The sequence below is a fragment of the Saimiri boliviensis genome, chromosome 3, assembly GCF_048565385.1.
Source record: "Saimiri boliviensis isolate mSaiBol1 chromosome 3, mSaiBol1.pri, whole genome shotgun sequence".
NCBI classification, from domain to species: Eukaryota; Metazoa; Chordata; class Mammalia; order Primates; family Cebidae; genus Saimiri; species Saimiri boliviensis.
In genome coordinates this window covers 131,195,407-131,213,170 of record NC_133451.1, presented here as the reverse complement: position 1 = coordinate 131,213,170, position 17,764 = coordinate 131,195,407, and the positions used below count along the sequence as shown (strand labels likewise).

At 40.6% G+C, this 17,764-nt stretch overlaps 1 protein-coding gene across 1 annotated transcript in view; it reads left to right on the top strand.

Moving 5' to 3' along the window:
- RXFP1 (relaxin family peptide receptor 1) overlaps positions 1-17,764 on the top strand; it is a 138,005-nt gene that overhangs the window by 34,413 nt on the left and 85,828 nt on the right. The window contains 1 exon segment of the mRNA XM_039479185.2: positions 9,365-9,502. Coding sequence (XP_039335119.1) covers positions 9,365-9,502 — 138 coding nt within the window.

Here is a 17,764-nt window from a genome sequence, read left to right as displayed (position 1 = left end):
GTTGCAGTGATATTAGTGAATTTCCATAAGCTTGACAGGTAAAATCAAACTAACCTCAGGTCAGGGAAACATCAGAACTATGAATATACATTCATGTAAAACCAAGTTATATAATGTTTACAAGTTATTTCACTCAGTAAAGACTCCTTCCCTAAAGAGCAAAAACAACTTCTATCCTCCAGTTCCAGGAAAGGTTACATAATGTCTGCAGGAAGAAAAATGATGTAAAGCTTTTCTCTGGCTTTTTCTCCTTCAGCTGCAAGGATGTTACTAACCCAGGTAGCTACAGGTGATGAAGCTGCCAGGCTACCTGAGACCATCCTATTGCACTGAGCACATCACATAAAGTATTGTCTACATATCAGTCCCAACAATATCTTCACACCATAAACCATCTTTTTACTGGTCAGACATTTCCCTTGGGACTTCCAATAGACTTGTTCCCAGGGAAAGATGTGATAGTTCAGGGATGATTTTTTTTCCCAATCACCCCAACAGGGACCCACTCATCCCACCAACCCCGAAGGAATTTGTGTGGCAATTCACACCTGAGCCTCAGACAGCATCCACTCTTACTACTGCTGTCCCTACAAGCCCCATCAGTCTTTCACTTATTCATTCAATTACCCTTTCAAGTAAATTGCTGACATGAACTTTTTCATGTCTGGAATGAGACTCTGCAGAAAGGACACTTTGGAGTTTCTTGATGTACGAGTTAGGAATACATTTTCTTGCAACAAAAGAAAACCTGACCCGGTGTGGCCTGAACAAAGAAGGGTTTATATTTCTCACCTAAAAAGAAGTCCCAGTAGCCTGATAATTTCAGGGTTGGCATTTTGCAGGTATCTATGAGTTTTCTTGGTCTTGCCAGCATGTGTGGTGCCTCACAGATGCAAAATTGTTGCCGCAGTTTCACACATCATCCCATCATGTTCCAGGCAGAAGGAGGGTGGAAGACAACAGCCCCCTCCAGCTCTCTTATCGAGAGAGCTAACATCTCTGGACTTCCTCGGCAGATGTCCACCCATGTCTCACTGGCCGAAACTGTGCCCCTTAGCCACCTAGAAGACAGCCAGCTGGGGAAGAAAGTATTTTGCTTTCCAACCTCTTTAGTGGAAGGACAGCAAGAGAGAAGGGTTTTGGGAATCACTGTTGAATCAACAAACCAACAGTGTCTGTTATACTTAGGTTGAAAATTAATATGTGTTTATTATAGTAACAAATGCAAACATCGTATTTCCCTTCAGCCTTTCACTTCAATTTACAAACCTATTTTCTACTTATAAATCTTGTAAAATAAAACCAATCCCCTTCACATTTTAGTTTATGTATGTTTAACTCAAGTTGAAAAAAATTGAACTTTTAACCAGTCTCATTCAAGACTAAATATAATGAACTATTTTAAACAGTATCTTAAATGTAATAATTAATTTTATTATAAATACAAGTTGAGTATCCCTAATCTGAAATTTTTTAATCTGAAATGTTTCAAACTCTGAAACTTCTTGAGCACTGACAAGACACCACAGTAGAAAATTCCACACCTGACCTAATGGAATTGGTTGCAGCCAAAATGCAGTCAAAACTTGTTTCATGCATAAAATTATTTTAAATATTGTATAAACTTACTTTCAAGCCATGTGTATAAAGTATATATGAAACAAATTTTGTGTTTAGATTTGGGTTTCATTGCCAAAATATCTGATTATGCATTTGCAAATATTCCAAAATCTGAAATCTAAAACTCTCCTGTTCCCAAGCATTTTGAATAAGGAATACACAACCTGTTTTTTTTTGTGTGTGGTTTTTTTTTGAGACAGCGCCTCACTGTGTCACCCAGGCTAGAGTGCAGTGGCATGATCTCAGCTCACTGCAACCGCCACTTCCTCGGTTCAAGTGACTCTTGCGCCTCAGTCTCTCAAGTAGCTGGGATTACAGGCGGCTGCTACCATGCATCAGCTATTTTTTGTATTTTTAGTAGACACAGGGTTTTGCCATGTTGGCCAGGCTGGTCTCGACTTCCTGACCTCAAGTGATCTGCCCGCATCAGCCTCCCAACGTGCTGAGATTACAGGCATGAGACACACTGCACCTGGCCTCAACTTACATTTTAAGTGTGTGCTTAAAAACTTTAGAAAATCCAATAAAACATATTTTAAATATAGTAAATGTCATGTTATCTTAAATAGTCCAGTGTTGCTTATAAACTTAATCAAATTCTCTGGTAACATAAAATAACAAATTTGAATTCAATTACCTGTTTTAAATTGAAATTAGTAGGTTCATCTGTTATTCCTTAATTGCCTAATTCTCTTAATCAAAAAAAAAATACCTCCAACCTCCCAATAAGCACAGATTAGTTCCACATTAAAATACAATGACAGCAGGGTGTGGCTCACGCCTCTAATCTAGCACTTTGGGAGGCCAAGGCGGGTGGATCACAAAGTGAGGAGATCAAGACCACCCTGGCCAACATGGTGAAACCCTGTCTCTACTAAAAATACCAAAAGTGAGCCGGGCATGGTGGCACACGCCTATAGTCCCAACTACATGGGAGGCTGAGGCAGGAGAATCACTCGAACCTGGGAGGCGGAGGTTGCGGGGAGCTGAGATTGTGTCATTGCACTCCAACCTGATAACAGAGGGAGATTTCGTCTCAAAAAAAAAAAAAAGAAAAGAAAAGAAAAAATATAGGGCTGATACTATACATTTGATTAATTTTATTAACTATATTAAAATTTATTTAATAAAATTAAAATTTATCATGGTTTAAAATTTATTTAGGGGAGAATTTTATCATAATAGATGAACAAGAGTTCCATCTCAAACAAGCTGAGGTTACTTTTGAGCCAACAAGTTTTGTATATACCACGATACAGTATCTTGAATTTCCTATAAATTGGATGATTCCATCTGCACCTTTTGGTAAAAGAACCCCGAGTGCGCACCTGTCAGGGGCAGTAGATCTTCAAATACACATTCCCTGTGTTCAACTTACATCTGAGGAAAAACTTTTTCTTTGCCCTCAAATTAAACCAATAAGAGGCTGATTTGTATGCATATGAGAGCTAATCAAAGAAGTAGCTAGCTTGCCGAATGGTTAAAGTTAGACGCTAATATTCCTAACTAAGTAGGGGAAAGGGAGAGAAAGAAAAGGCTTCTATGGGAAGAACAATCATTTCTACCTGATATAAATAAGTAAATGAATAAATTAACATTTTGATGAGGAAAGAGATTTTTGCAGTTTCAAAATACCCCTCTACAAAATGTGTATTAATTTCAAAGAGTAATTCTACACTTTTGGAATTTGGGTGAAATCACTAATGGGACAAATCAATATCTTGTACTACCTGACAGGTTGAAATGAGCATCACTTGTGTGAATTTCGTGTTAATTTCATGCCAAAGATACATGACCTGAATCTAATTATGGTGGAGATCAGACAACCCTAATTCAAGAACACTCTACGAAACAATTGACTTGCATTTTTCAAGTATCAAGGCCATGATAATGAAAAGAGGATAAAGAAATGTGACAATTAAATGCAAGGAGTGATTCCAAACCAAATCCCTTTACTATAAAGGACGTTTTGTGGGGGCAATACATAAACTTGAATGCATTCTGAGGTTTAAATGGTAGTAATAAGTCCATGTTAAATTCCTGATTTTAATGGTTCTATATACATAGAAAAATGTTCTTGTTTGTAGGAAATACCAAAGTATTTAGGGGTGACGGAGCAGCAGGTCAACAACTTACTCTCTTGAATGGTTGGGTAGTGGGAGAAATGTTCTTTATACAATATTTGCAACTTCTCTGTCAGTTTGAGATTATCTCAAAATATTAAAGTTACTTTTTTTTTTTTTTGAGACAGAGTTTTACTCTTGTTGCCTAGGCTGGAGTGCAGTGGTGCAATCTCAGCTCACTGCAACCTTCATCTCCCGGGTTCAAGTGATTCTCCTGCCTCAGCCTCCTAAGTAGCTGGGATTACAGGCACCTGCCACAACACCCAGCTAATTTTTTGTGTTTTTAGTAGAGATGAAGTTTCACCATGTTGGCCAGGCTGGTCTTGAACTCCTGACCTCAAATATCCACCTACCTTGACCTCCCAAAGTTCTGGGATTACAGGCGTGATCCCTGTAATTACAGAGATTACTCTATTTTGCCACCACATCTGGCCCAAAAGTTACTTTTAAAATATCGCTTTAAAATATTTAAGATTCCTGATATAGCTGTTGAATCATAATGTTATGAAAATGTAGGACTAATTTCATGATACAATAATTGAAGAGCTATATCTACCACTAAACATAAATTTTAAAGACAGGACAAAAAGCATAATATTCAGAAAAGAAGTTACGTGGAGAAGAAGATTCAAGAGAGCTGCATGAAAACACAAGCAGGTATGTCCTGTTAAAACATCTTCAAAGTATCTGCGGCTGGAGGCTGACAATTCATCAAAGAATTTTTCTTAAAATCTAAGTGTTTGCCAGGCACAGTGGCTCACACCTGGCAAACTTTGGGAGGCTGAGTTGGGCAGATCACGAGGTCAGGAGTTAAGAACCAGCCTGGCCAACGTGGTAAAACATTGTCTCTACTAAAGATACAACAAATTAGCCAGGCATGGTGGTGTGCCCCTGTAATCCCAGCTACTCGGGAGACTGAGGCAGGAGAATCACCTGAACCCAGGAGGCGGAGGTTGCAGTGAACAGAAATTGCGCCACTGCACTCCAGACTGGATAACAGGGTGAAACTCTGTCTCAAAAAAAAATAAAATAAAATAAAAATAAAAAAAATTTTTTAAAAAGTGATGTTTAAAAGTGATGTTTAAATATCTTAATAAATTAATAAAGATATAAAAAGTCGGTCTCAACACAGATCAATTTATTTATATGTACACTTGAGAGTGCTGAAATATGTGATCTTCTGCCAATAATGGCCTTTGGCATGGGAATCTCTTCTTTTGACTTCGTTTTAAACAATTGGTTGAAAAAAGATTGATTACTTTTGAATAATTTCACAGTTGAGAACACTATTTATAGCACAGGTCATTATTATGTAGATTTGACTATGTCCTTCATTAAATTATGTGCTCTGAAATGACTACATGCAGTCAAAGCCTGTCATACCTGGATTGCTTCTCTATGAGAATGTGAATTGCCCTGTTATTAAGAAGTCCCTCTGTACTTCATAAAGTCGTCACTTTTACTTTTTTCATGCTTTGATCAATGACTCCCAAATACATTTTACATAGTAAGCTTTAATTATTCAAACTGTTCTGTCCTTATATCTTCATAAGCATTATAGTTAATATGTGGCCAGCACAAAAACCTGCACACCAATGTTTATAGCAGCTTATTCATCACTGCCAAAACTCAGAAGCAACCAAGATGTCTTTCAGTAAGTGAATGGACAAATATATTACTAAGTGTGAGAAGCCAGTTTGAAAAGGCTATATACTGCATGATTCCAATGACATAACATTCTGTAAAAAGAACAGTAAATCATTCTGGAACAGAATGGAACAGATATAACTTTCTGGAAACAGGCAACATTCTGGAAAATGGAGACAGTAAAATGTTCAGTGGTTACCAGGAGTTAGTGGGGAGGGAGGGATAAATGGACAGAGTCCAGAGGATTTTTTGGGCAGTGAAACCACTCCGTTTGATACTATAATGGTGGATACATGTCATTATGTGTTTGTCCAAACACGTAGAATGTACAACATCAAGAGTGAAGCCCCATGAAACCTACAGACTTTGGGTGACAATTATGTGTCAATGCAGGTTCATCAATTCCAACAAATGCTCCGCTCTGGACTAGGGGGCGTGTTGATGGTGGAGGAGGCTGTGCATGAGGCAGGGAATATATGGGCACTCTCCGTACCTTTCACTCTATTTCGCTGTGAACCTAAAATAGCTATAAAAAATAAAGTCTGCTTCTTAAAATGACATCATCACCCTTCAAAGTCAGAATAGGATGGTTATGTAAAATGTTTTCAAATATTCATACCTTTCAATTGTTTATGGAACAATTTTTACTCTTTAAGTTCATCTTCTCTAATTTTACTATTCAACAAGTAATTTTCAGCATCCCTAATGAGAGATACAAACAAATAATGACATGGGCTTTGTTTACAATGAGTGTTCTTTTTTGTAGGGGGATAAGATTAAAGCATTTGAAACAATTGGACAACCAATATGTGATGAAATTTAATTAACTGCTGGTTAGTGTAAATGGGTGGGTCTGGGGCAAAGAGGTTAAGTGGACTGCTTTTTGAAGTATTGGTAGTTTTGAAGTTCTTATAGCTCTCTTCATTCTATTAAATATTTATTTGTAGGGGTATATGTATAGCAAATCAGATAATATTTCAAAACTTTAATTTTTAAATTAGCTTGGACACTTAAACACATTCCTTCCTAGAAACATGATTGCAAATAATGACTAATTTTTCTTCAAAAAAAGAAGTAAAAAAAAATTATTAACAGAATTTTAATAGGAGTAGAGTCTCACCTAGATGTAAGCCAATAAAATCTGAGTCAGGAATTCCAACAAGGCTGGAGCCCAAATTTCAGGAGGAAGCGATGGTGGTGAGGGGGAATGGTAGTGATGGAGAAGGAGTTCCAGAAGTCGGAGAAGGTATGAAAACCCAGAATGGGACTTCTGGATTAAAGATGGGGTTTTAACTGCATGTTCTCACTCATAGGCAGGTGTTGAACAATGAGAACACATGGACACAGGGAGGGGAGCGTCACTCATTGGGGTCTGTTGGGGGGGAATAGGGGAGAGGCAGCAGGAGGTAGGGAGGTTGAGGAGGGATAACACGGAGAGAAATGCCAGATATAGGTTACAGGGGGATGGAGGCAGCAAACCACGTAGCCATGTATGTACCTATGCAACAATCCCCCATGATCTGCAAATGTACCCCGGAACCTAAAGTACAATAAAAAAGTGTAATTTCATTTAATTTAAATTAATTTTTTTAAAAAAGAAGAAGAAGAAGATGGGGTTTTAAAAAGGCTGAGTGGTGGTGCGTGGCCCAGTGAGGAGCTGAGTTAGAAAACTCATGTGGTGAGGCTCTTGGGGAAGGATGGAAATGAAGGCTAATGAGCTACCTGTCTTCTTGCACCCTACTGTTCCCCCAGAGTCTCAGTAGTAGGGCTGCTGTGCTTCCAGCTGGTCAAGCCAGTTCAGAAGATTCTGTCCAATCTACCCCTAAATTACACGTCCAATATGTTCACTTCTCTCCTCTCCGCTGACAACATTCAAGACGAAGCCTCATTTGTTTATCACCTGGAGCACTGCAAAGTTTCCTAATCAGCAGCCCAGCTTTCCCTCCTACCCACCCCTCAAGTCTCCTACCCAACAGCACCCCACCCCAGTAGCCAGAATTATGTGAACAAAACATACCTCTTTCCTAAGTGACCCCTTGGCTTCAAATCCTTCATTGATTCCCCTTTGCATTTTAAATAAAACCTAAACTTCTTCCCTTTGCCCAAAGATACTTCTCTACCTCATCAACCTCAGCTCATGTCACTCATCCCCGCTCGCTGGGCTCCAACACCACAACCTTCCCAGAGTTCCCTGATCCTCAGCTTGAAGCCTCTTCCTCACCACTTCAACCACCACCATCACCTTCCCACTTCTACCTCTGCTGCTCTCATGGGTGATTTCCTTTTCTTCCTCCAGGTCTCAGATGAAATGGCACCATTTTACAGAGGCCTCCGGCTAACTACCCCATGTACAAAGCCCCAGCACACAGTTATTTTCCATGATATCATCTGTTTTCTTTCTTTTTGGACCTCTCCATAAATTGTAATTATTTATCAACTTGTTCAAAGTATCCTCCCTGGGAGATGGTAATCTCCCCTAGAGCAGGAGCTCTGTTTCATTCAATGCTGCGTGTATAAAATCTTGCACATGGCAACTATCGAATATAGAAATGATCACAAGCACCTGCTTTCCTGTTATCCTCTTTGTCTTCTTCTTCCTCTAATCCTAATACAGGAGTTCTTAAGAAATTATTTTAGGCAGTTAGAAAGGGCAAAAGAGGTGGGGCACTATGGCTCACACCTGTCGTCCCAGAATTTTGAGATACCAAGGTGGGCAGATCACCTGAGGTCAGGAGTTCAAGACCAGCCTAGTCAACATGGTGAAACCCTGTCTCTACTAATAATACAAAATTAGCCAAGCATGGTGGTGCATGCCTGTAATCCCAGCTACTTGGGAGGCTGAGGCAGAAAAATCACTTGAACCCAGGAGGTGGAGATTGCAGCGAGCCAAGATTGTGCCATTGTACTCCAGCCTGGGCAACAAGAGCAAAACCCCATCTCAAAAAAAGAAAAGAAAAAGAAAAAGAAAGGGCAAGAGAGTTCTCAGTGGAATTTTCCTTTAATAAAACGCAGCCCCAAACCACTTCTTTTCTAACAGAAAGCCTGAAAAGTCAAGCTGCAAGCACAGATAAGCAAGCTAGAAGCTTTCATATGTAAATGCCAGCAGCTGTACCTGGAAGCCAGACAAATTCAGTATGACGATTCCCACTCCTTTTTCCTTGTCACTACATATGTGGGTGTCATGCACCAGCCAGGTAAAGCCACAGTGCAGGTGCCATGGCAACAGCCAGGTAGAAGCCAATTTGCATAATAAAGGATTAGGGTGGGAAGGCCATTCTTTTTGGTCTTTTCCTGCAGGCTATGTAAGTGGCACACCTGGTCAAACCAATCTCCTGGGCTCTGTGTAAATCAATGGCCGCCTCCTCAAGACTGTACAAAATCAATGGTGTTCTACCCCAAAACCCAAAAACCCTCTTTTGGGCGACCTGCTTTCTCAGCATGAAGAAGCTTTCTCTCTCTCTTTCTTCTTTTTTTTGTCTACTAAACTTTCCTCTCCTTAACCCACTCCACGTGTGTATCCGTGTCCTTAATCACCTGGGCTTGAGACAATGCACTACAGATATTTCCCCAGACAATGAAATCGTTTCAGTACCAGACCAGCCTTGATTCTGAGCCCATAGTAAGATTACAACAAATTTCTGTTTTTCAAAATATTGGCTGAAAACTGTTTGTAGAAGAAGGCGATTGTATTGAGCCGTAAAATATGGGCAGATATTTCACAAAAGAGGTGAATGGGGAAGACATTCTGGGAGAAAGAGCATGAACAAAGGCAAAGAGGACAATTTTGGCATCTTCTGGAATCATGGAAAAGAACACCCTAAGAGGTGAAGGTTCCCGGAAAATAATTGGCATCAGGGTTGTATAAACCGGGATGAGAAAGACAAATGATTCTAGAATGTCAGCGAGAAACTGCTCTTTGCCATGCCTTTGTATTAACCGCCTTCAAACTTTGTGTCTTCTCCCCTTTTCCTCAGTTTCCCATGGGGGTGGACAGGATGTCAAGTGCTCCCTTGGCTACTTCCCCTGTGGGAACGCCACGAAGTGCTTGCCTCAGCTGCTGCACTGTAACGGTGTGGACGACTGTGGGAATCGGGCTGATGAGGACGACTGCGGTGAGTGAAGCCCCTACAGTCACGGTGAGAGAAAGCGGGCAGAAAGGACTGAAGGTGAAGTCGCTGAGACTTCTCCCAACAAAAAAAGAAATGGGAAAAAAGAAAACCAAATTGAAATACAAGACATATGTTGCTTAAGGAAATCTTACACTTATTTCAGTAGCTTACAATATCCACTTTTTTTTTTTTTTTTTTTTTTTTCCTAAGACGGGATCTCGCTTTGTCACCCAGGCTGGAGTGTAATGGCGCAATCTCAGCTCACTGCAACCTCCGCCTCTCAGGTTCAAGCGATTCTCCTGCTTCAGCCTCCCGAGTAGCTGGGATTACAGGCATGCGCCACCACGCCAGGCTAATTTTTGCATTTTTATTTTTTTTAGTAGAGACAGGGTTTCGCCATGTTGGTCAGACTGGTCTCAAACTCCTGACCTCGTGATCCACCCGCCTCGGCCTCTTAAAGCGCTGGGATTATGGCATGAGCCACCACGTCCAGCCCGTATCCACTCTTTTCTAACAGCCAATATTTCAGGCAAGTAGGGGTTGCACATAGAGTAAGTTTTAACCAAGATTTTCCAACCCTCAGCCCACAGGCCGCATGTGGCCCAGGACGCCTTTGAATGCCGCCCAACACAAATGCACCAGGTTTCTGAAAGCATTAGATTTTTCTGTGATTTTTTTTAAAGCTCATCAGCCATCATTAGTGTAAGTTATTCTATGTGTGGCCCAAGACAACTCTTCTTCCAATGTGGCCCAAAGATTGGACACCCCTGTAATACTCACCAAACGTGCCCAGATAAGATGTTAGAGGCAGAACGCTGTTGAAATTGAAAATACAACCTCTGGAGCGACATTGCCCAAGTTTGAACCTGGGTACAAGAATAACCAATTATGTAAACTTGAGAACATTTTGTAACCTCTCTGTGCCTCAGTTTCCTCATTTTATAAAAGGGTGTGATAATTGTGCCTATACTGTAAGAATTCAGGAAGATTAAGTGTAAAGAATGAGAAGATCGCTGGACATCTAGGAGGTGTTATCTAATTGTTGGATGCTATGCTTTCTTATCTTTTGGGAAGAAAAGTGAGTCCTCCTAAAAGGGACAGAACAAACAGTATGTAAATATAACTTACTCACTATTTAACCAATAACCATACCTATGGATTTATAAAGCCGGTAAGTAGGGGTTCTGGCCGATTTGAATATCTGGGAAAACAGCTTTCCATTAGAATTTTGTTCAAACTGCTGAAGCCTTAAAAATACAAAGTTAGAACCTGAATTGTTTGGATCTGAGTCACTGGGAAACTAAGCTCGGTTAATAATGTAAACTAAATTCCTCACCTGCCAAGAAATAAGGTATTATTTTAGGAGGACAAAAAGATGCATTACTGTTATATCCGAGCAAGTTGGAAGGAAAGCACCACACTCTGAGTTCCAATTGTGAGTCCTTTATTGCCAGCGACCAAGAGACAGCTAATGCTCAAAATTCTCTCAGCCCCGAAGAAGGGGCTTGATTTCTTTTTATACCTTGTTTAAGATAGGGGAGGGGGAGCCTAGGTGAAGCAGAATTTACAGAAGCAGAACAAGCAAGTTAGATAAGGAGGCCGGTTACCAAGAGGGGTATTCGGTACGTGCCATACAATCAATTAAGGGGGTATTCGCAACAGCAAGTGGGCTTGCCAAGCAGGATGTGGCTACAATGGTTCCATGCCTCTATAGTTCCAGGCACAGCATGATCCAGCACAGTAGTATCACCCAGGTATGCACTCAAGGGAGAAATGGCAGGAGGGGTGAGACAGAGGTTAAGATGGAGTCTGTCTGGCTCTCAGTAAGATGGAGTCTGTCAGGCTAACACAGGGTAGGTTAGCACATAAGGATGTTAACAGCCAAAGTGTCGCATAAATAATATATGCTAATGAGGCCTTGCTGTGATCACTTCCGCAGGAATTTCAGGCTTTTTAAGAAACCGCCTTGAAGGAATTAAATTTTTGTTAACATAAAATAAGATGAATACCAGGCTTGAAAATCCTCCTACCTGAAAAAAATTAGCTAGGCCACACAAGCAAAACTTAACTGAGCTTATTTCCTGAAGGTAGCTGAAACTTAGGTTGTTTCTTGTAAATGTCTCTGATAATCACAAGCAAAACTTAAATCATTTTTCTAAAATGGTATAAGGTAAATCACATTTAACAAATCCCCTATCACCTGGAAACCCCATTGTAAAAACCAGTCATGGAAAAGGGTGAAGAACTTCCTCATTTTCACTTTATGAGCCATCCTATAATACATGCCTCTGAGCTTTCTTACTGCCTGGGCTGAAGTCCCCCTGATATCGAGCTGTACTTTGTCTTGCTGTATGATAATAAACTTAAATTTTTCTAACTTGATCTAATTTTATTTTTGACACTTCTTAGTTTGGAACACTGTTTGTAGGTGGTGCGAATAACTCAAGTATAACCACATTATCTAAACTAGTAAGCTTAAGCTACAATTGTATTTGATTTGGATGGCTATAAATATGTTTTCATTTTTTTAAAACAAAATCTTGTTAAAATAAATTAGTATTACATAGTTTTTTAATTAGATGAAACAGTGTTCTGCCCACTGCCAGCCAGTTCCCCCTTGACCTGCTGGCAATTCAAATAGAGAGTTCTAAACAGAGTAACAGGAAAACTTCACTCCAATTAAAATGGCAGCGGGAAGCAGGAAAGGAAGGTGGTAGGAGTAGCAAATTTACCCGCCAAATGTAGCTTCTCAGTGGAAAAAAGCTTGGGAACTCTAGCTTTAGTATTAACTTTAAAGAGGCTATGGGGCAAAAGTAGCAATCCTTACCTTAATAATCCTTAAAATCGTGCAAGCTTCTCAGGATTCACCAAAAAGCAAATTTAGACAGAGGCAACAGGGCATTGGGGTTTTAGAGAGCAAGTTCAATAGTCAGAGTTAAATTGTAGCTTTAAAGGAAGGCAAAAAAAAATAGCTGTTTTCTTTTCTATAAAAGGGGAGTAGTAAGAGTGTCCCTGTTCGAGAGCTTGCTTCATCTCTCCACCATGTAAGGAAACAACAAGAAAACTGCTGTCTGTGAACCAGAAAATGGGCCATTGCTAGGCATGACTTTACCAGCACCTTGATCTCGGACCTTCCAGTTTCCAAACTATGAGAAATAAATGTATATGTTTAAGCCACCCAATCTATGCTACTTAGTTACTATAACCTGAGCTGACTAAGACAACAGGACATGAAATTAGCACTCAATAAATGTTCCCTAGTCTATCAGTTAGTTGTAGTTACTTTATGAACATAATGGCCTACAAGTAATCATTATTTAGCTTATCATTCTTGGGGTCAGCAATTTGGGATGGATCCACTGAGATCAGCTAGGCAGTTCTGGTCTCAGCTGGATTTTCTCATGCACCTGCAGTCATCTGTGGATCAGCTATGCCACGATGGCTGGGACCTTGTCTGTGTCCTTAATTCACCATTGCCAACGTTTGAAAACCCTCAAGTCCAGTTTTGGAAAACTGGGGGAAAAGGGACATGTCTATGTAAAAAATCACTATTTCAATTTGTTGCTGATCTTCTTATGCCGGAATCACATAACTTTCTTGAAATTCACCTAGACTAGTAGATTTCCAAAAGTAGTCCTGAGACCAAATTCATCAACATCACCCAGGAAGTTGTTAGAAATACAAATTTTGGCCGGGCCCAGTGACTCACACCTGTTAAATCCCAGCACTTCCAGGGGCCAAAGTGGGAAGATTGCTTGAGCCCAGGAGTTGGGAGATCAGCCTGGGCAACATGTCAAAAACTTGTCTTAATTTAAAAAAAAAAAAAAGAAAGAAAGAGAGAAAAAAATAATTATTTAAAAATATTTATCTAAAACTTTTAAAAATGAAATAGAAATTCTCAGGTTCCATCCCAGACCTATTGAATTAAAAGCTCTGTTTCAATAAAAGCCTTGTGTTATTCTAATACACACTAAGTTTTGAGAACCATGAACCTAAACCCAATGAGCAGAAAATCAGGAATGTATGCAAAACGGTAGCACCACAGAGATACATTAGAACCAAGTTTTCCATATGGTAAGTAAGCAATCTAACTTGCTCACAAACTCCATTATTATCAATTATCCACAATTTTTAGCTCCTCTTGGAAAACCGAGGATACTCTACTAGTGACCGTCATCTGGAAATAGAAAAAAAAACTCTGTTCAAAATCTCAAAGATGCCCAATTGGCATGCCACTGCTGTCCATGCAAAAATAGGCTGGAACTTTCCAGGAAGGATGGCAGAATTTCATCACCATCTTTGGAGTCCAGGTGATGGAAAAATTATGAGATGCAGTTATTTTTGCTTGTCTCTAATTGCTTTAATTTCCCTTTCCAGCTGTGTGGTTTTTTTCCTTAATTTTATATTATCTGGATCATTTATGGTCCCAAAGCTGTTCTCTTTTTTTTCTTTCTTTTTTTTTTTTTTTTTTTTGCGATAGAGTTTCACTCTGTCACCCAGGCTGGAGGGCAGTGTTGTGATCTCAGCTCACTGCAACCTCCACCTCCTGGAGTCTAGTGATTCTCCTGCCTCAGCCTCCCTAGTAGCTGGGACTACAGGCACAGGCCACCACACCTGGCTACTTTTTTGTATTTTTAGTAGAGACGGGGTTTCACTGTTAGCCAGAATTGTCTCAATCTCCTGACCTGGTTATCTACCCACGTCAACCTCCCAAAGTGCTGGGATTACAGGTATGAGCCACCATGCCCAGCCAGCTGTTCATTTTTAAAATATCCATATGTAAATTCTGTTTAATGCTAATTAAATCAAGTCAGAAGTTGGTTCTTTTCAGAATATGTAAACCTCATGCGTATTTTCAGTCATGTAAAATACAATATCTTAACATACAAATATAAGAAAACCCCATAATTAAAAATCACTTTTAAGAGTCATAACTTGCAACGTAATAGAATATTGTCAAATAAAATAATAAAATACCTTCTTTTAATGAAAGGGATTTTTCTTTTTCTTTTCTTTTCTTTTTTTTTTTTTTTTTTTTTTGGAGACGCAGTTTCACTCTTGTTGCCCAGGCTGGAGTGCAATGTCACAATCTCAACTCACTGCATTCTCCACCTCCCGGGTTCAAGCGATTCTCCTGCCTCAGCCCCTCCGAGTAGCTGGGATTACAGGCATGTGCCACCACACCTAGCTATTTTTGTATTTTTAGTAGAGACGGGGTTTCTCCATGTTGGTCAGGCTGGTCTCAAACTCCCAACCCCAGGTGATCCACCCACCTCGGCCCCCCAAAGTGCTGGGATACAGGCATGAGCCACCATGCCTGGCTTTTATAATAACTTTGATCCTTACTGGTAAGCTTCAATATAGAAATGTATAGATGTTTCCTGAGTTATGCCATTTTATATAATTCCCATATTATTCCATATGTTTTTGCCATGTGTCACTAATCCATTCTCTACTCAGAACTGTCATAGACACAATCAAACAGCATAAGGACCAAAAAAAATTTTTTAAGTCATCAGAGCAGTGTTTGATATGGCAATAACAAACCCAGAAAGGAGGGAACTTTCAGTTTTTCAGCTAGAACTCTGATACCTGAGAGAGTACATCTGGGTAAATACCAAAGGAACCTGGTAACAAAAAGTTGAGGATTCTTCTTTAGGAATCATTTGTGTTTATTTATAAATGAGTGCAAAATCAGTAGTAAAAATGTTAAAGAAGCATCAAATTCTTGGATGCTATTAAATTAGTTTTTTACATCTAGGTTTCTATTTAAAAGAAACTCTTTGCATTTCCAGATTAGAATTGGCTCTAGCATCCCTTGTTATAAACAGAAGGCTGTGCTAAATGAGGGCTCCCCCTCATGGCTACATTAACCAAACCTTATCCTAGAGACAGGTTGAATTACTATACAGAGAAGACCGCGTTCTGGTACATATCCTCTGCACTCCTTTTTCCTTTCTGCAGGAGAATGATAAAGGTCTTTGTCAGTCTGTTTACGTATTAGCAATTCTGTAGCCCACAGGGGAAATGGAAAACCCCTTCTAATACATTTTGGGTAGTTTAGTGCATTGGTACCTGCCAAATATTAACATGCAAATAATGTGACCTTATTTGGAAATAGGGTTTTTGCAAATATAATGCAGGTAAAGATTGACATCGTACTAGATCAGGGTGGGCCCTAGATCCAGTGACAGTGTCCTTGCAAGAGACACGGAATGGCACACAGAGATGCTGGAGAGAAGGCCATGTGAAGACAGAGGCAGAGACCAGTGTGATGCTGCCGCAAACCAAGGAACACCAGGAGCCATCAGAAGCTGAAAGCAGCAAGGAAAGATTCTGCCCCAGAACCTTCTGAGAGGCTGTGGCCCCACTGACACCTTGGTTGCAGACATCTGGCCTCCAGAACTGTGAGAGAACAAACTTCTCTTGGTTTTGTTTGCTTGTTTTTGTTTTTATGAGACAGAGTCTCGCTCCGTTGCCAGGCTGGAGTGCAGTGGGACAACTTCCGCTCACTGCAACCTCCACCTCCCAGGTTCAAGCGATTCTCCTGCCTCAACCTCCCAAGTAGCTGGAACTACAGGCGTTCGCCACCACGCCCAGCTAATTTTTGTTTTGTTTTGTTTTAGTAGAGACAGGGTTTCACCGTGTTGGCCAGGATGGTCTCGATCTCTTGACCTCATGATCCGCCCGTCTCAGCCTCACAAAGTCCTGGCATTACAGGCATGAGCCACTGCGCCCAGTCAACTTCTCTTATTTCAAGTCGCCAAGTTTGTGGGAATTTGTTACTGCAGGCCTGGGGAACAATGCAGGTAAGACAGGGCACGGAGAAGGGCTATCTTCCATGGACCTAAGGAGACATTAAGGCCGACATAAAGTCCTGGTCCAGATTAAAGCGAGCCTTCAAATTTAGTCTTAGTGAATTTTGGACAGTATTTCCAATGAGCTGTTCTCGTGCATAATTGTAAGTGGCACAAAACCTCCTAAAGACGATTTTGCCTCGCTGTTCACCTGCAGTTCTGGGTTGTACTAAACTTGAACCACATGCTTTTTACCAGGTGTTTTGTACTCTTTTATGGGGAGTCAGGTATGGCTATAGGAGACACGGGGGAGGCTCAGAAACACGAAAGTTTATTAGTCTCAGGTTGTAGAGACAGGAGGCAGGGCATACCACACAGGGCTAGATGGGAAAGACACCAGGGTGCTTAAGAGGAGGAAGACAGCGGGGAGAGGGGATGCATCAGGCCAGAGCCTTTGTTGGGGTTTCCAAGGGAAACACAAGGCAGGGCTGGGTGAGCAGCTTAAGATGCACTAATTTGAATAATTTTGGAGGGTTCTAAACTCCAGGGGTGAGCCTTACTTCCCTACCTGGTCCTTACTTCCCTGCTGTCTGGCCCTAGGATGACGAAGGCGGAGGACTGTCGCCTCCAGGGTGTGTGGGCGAAGAGGAAGTCTGGGTCTCCATTGGTTAGCTTACATATCAAATGCATGCGCTGCGCACCCTTTGCTCAGACAAACCCTGGGAAAGACAATCTCTTCCTAGCCTAGAAAGGTTTATTTTAAAAGACGTTAAACATCCAGCGGGCAGGGTGGAAAGGCCAACTTCGGCAGATAACCTGAGGTTAGGATTTAGTTAGATTTTAGTTTAAAAAAGATAAATTATTTTAACTTTCCTTTTAAAATATAATGTATAAGCGATTAGATGAACTTCCAAACCTAAAATGGCAGGTATAATAGTTCTTCCATTTTGAGTGCTTTATACATTTTACCTCATTTAATCTTCATGGCAACCCAGGAGAAAGGTACTATTTTTGTTCCCTTTAAAGATGGGGAAATTGATTCACTGCACTACACATGGTGGATATCTGTTTTGCATTGTTTTAAAGGAATAGTTGTGGCTGGGTAATTTATGAAGAAAAGGGGTTTATTTGACTTATGGTTCTGCTTACTGTACAAAAAGCAGGGTGCCAGCATCTGCTCAGCTTCTGGTGAGGGCTCAGCTGCTTCCACTCATCACAGAAGGCAGAGGGGAGCCAGTGTGTGCAGAGATTACATGTGAGAGGGGAAGCAAGAGAGAGAAGGGGTGGTACCCGGCTCTTTTTAACAGCTAGCTCTCTTTTGAACCAATAGAGTGAGAGAGAAGTCATTCACCTTCAAGAGACAGCATTAATCTATTCATGAGTGACCCACAATCGTGATCCAAACTAGGACCCACCTCCCAATACTACTAATACCACCACATTGGGGATTAAATTTCAACATGGGGTT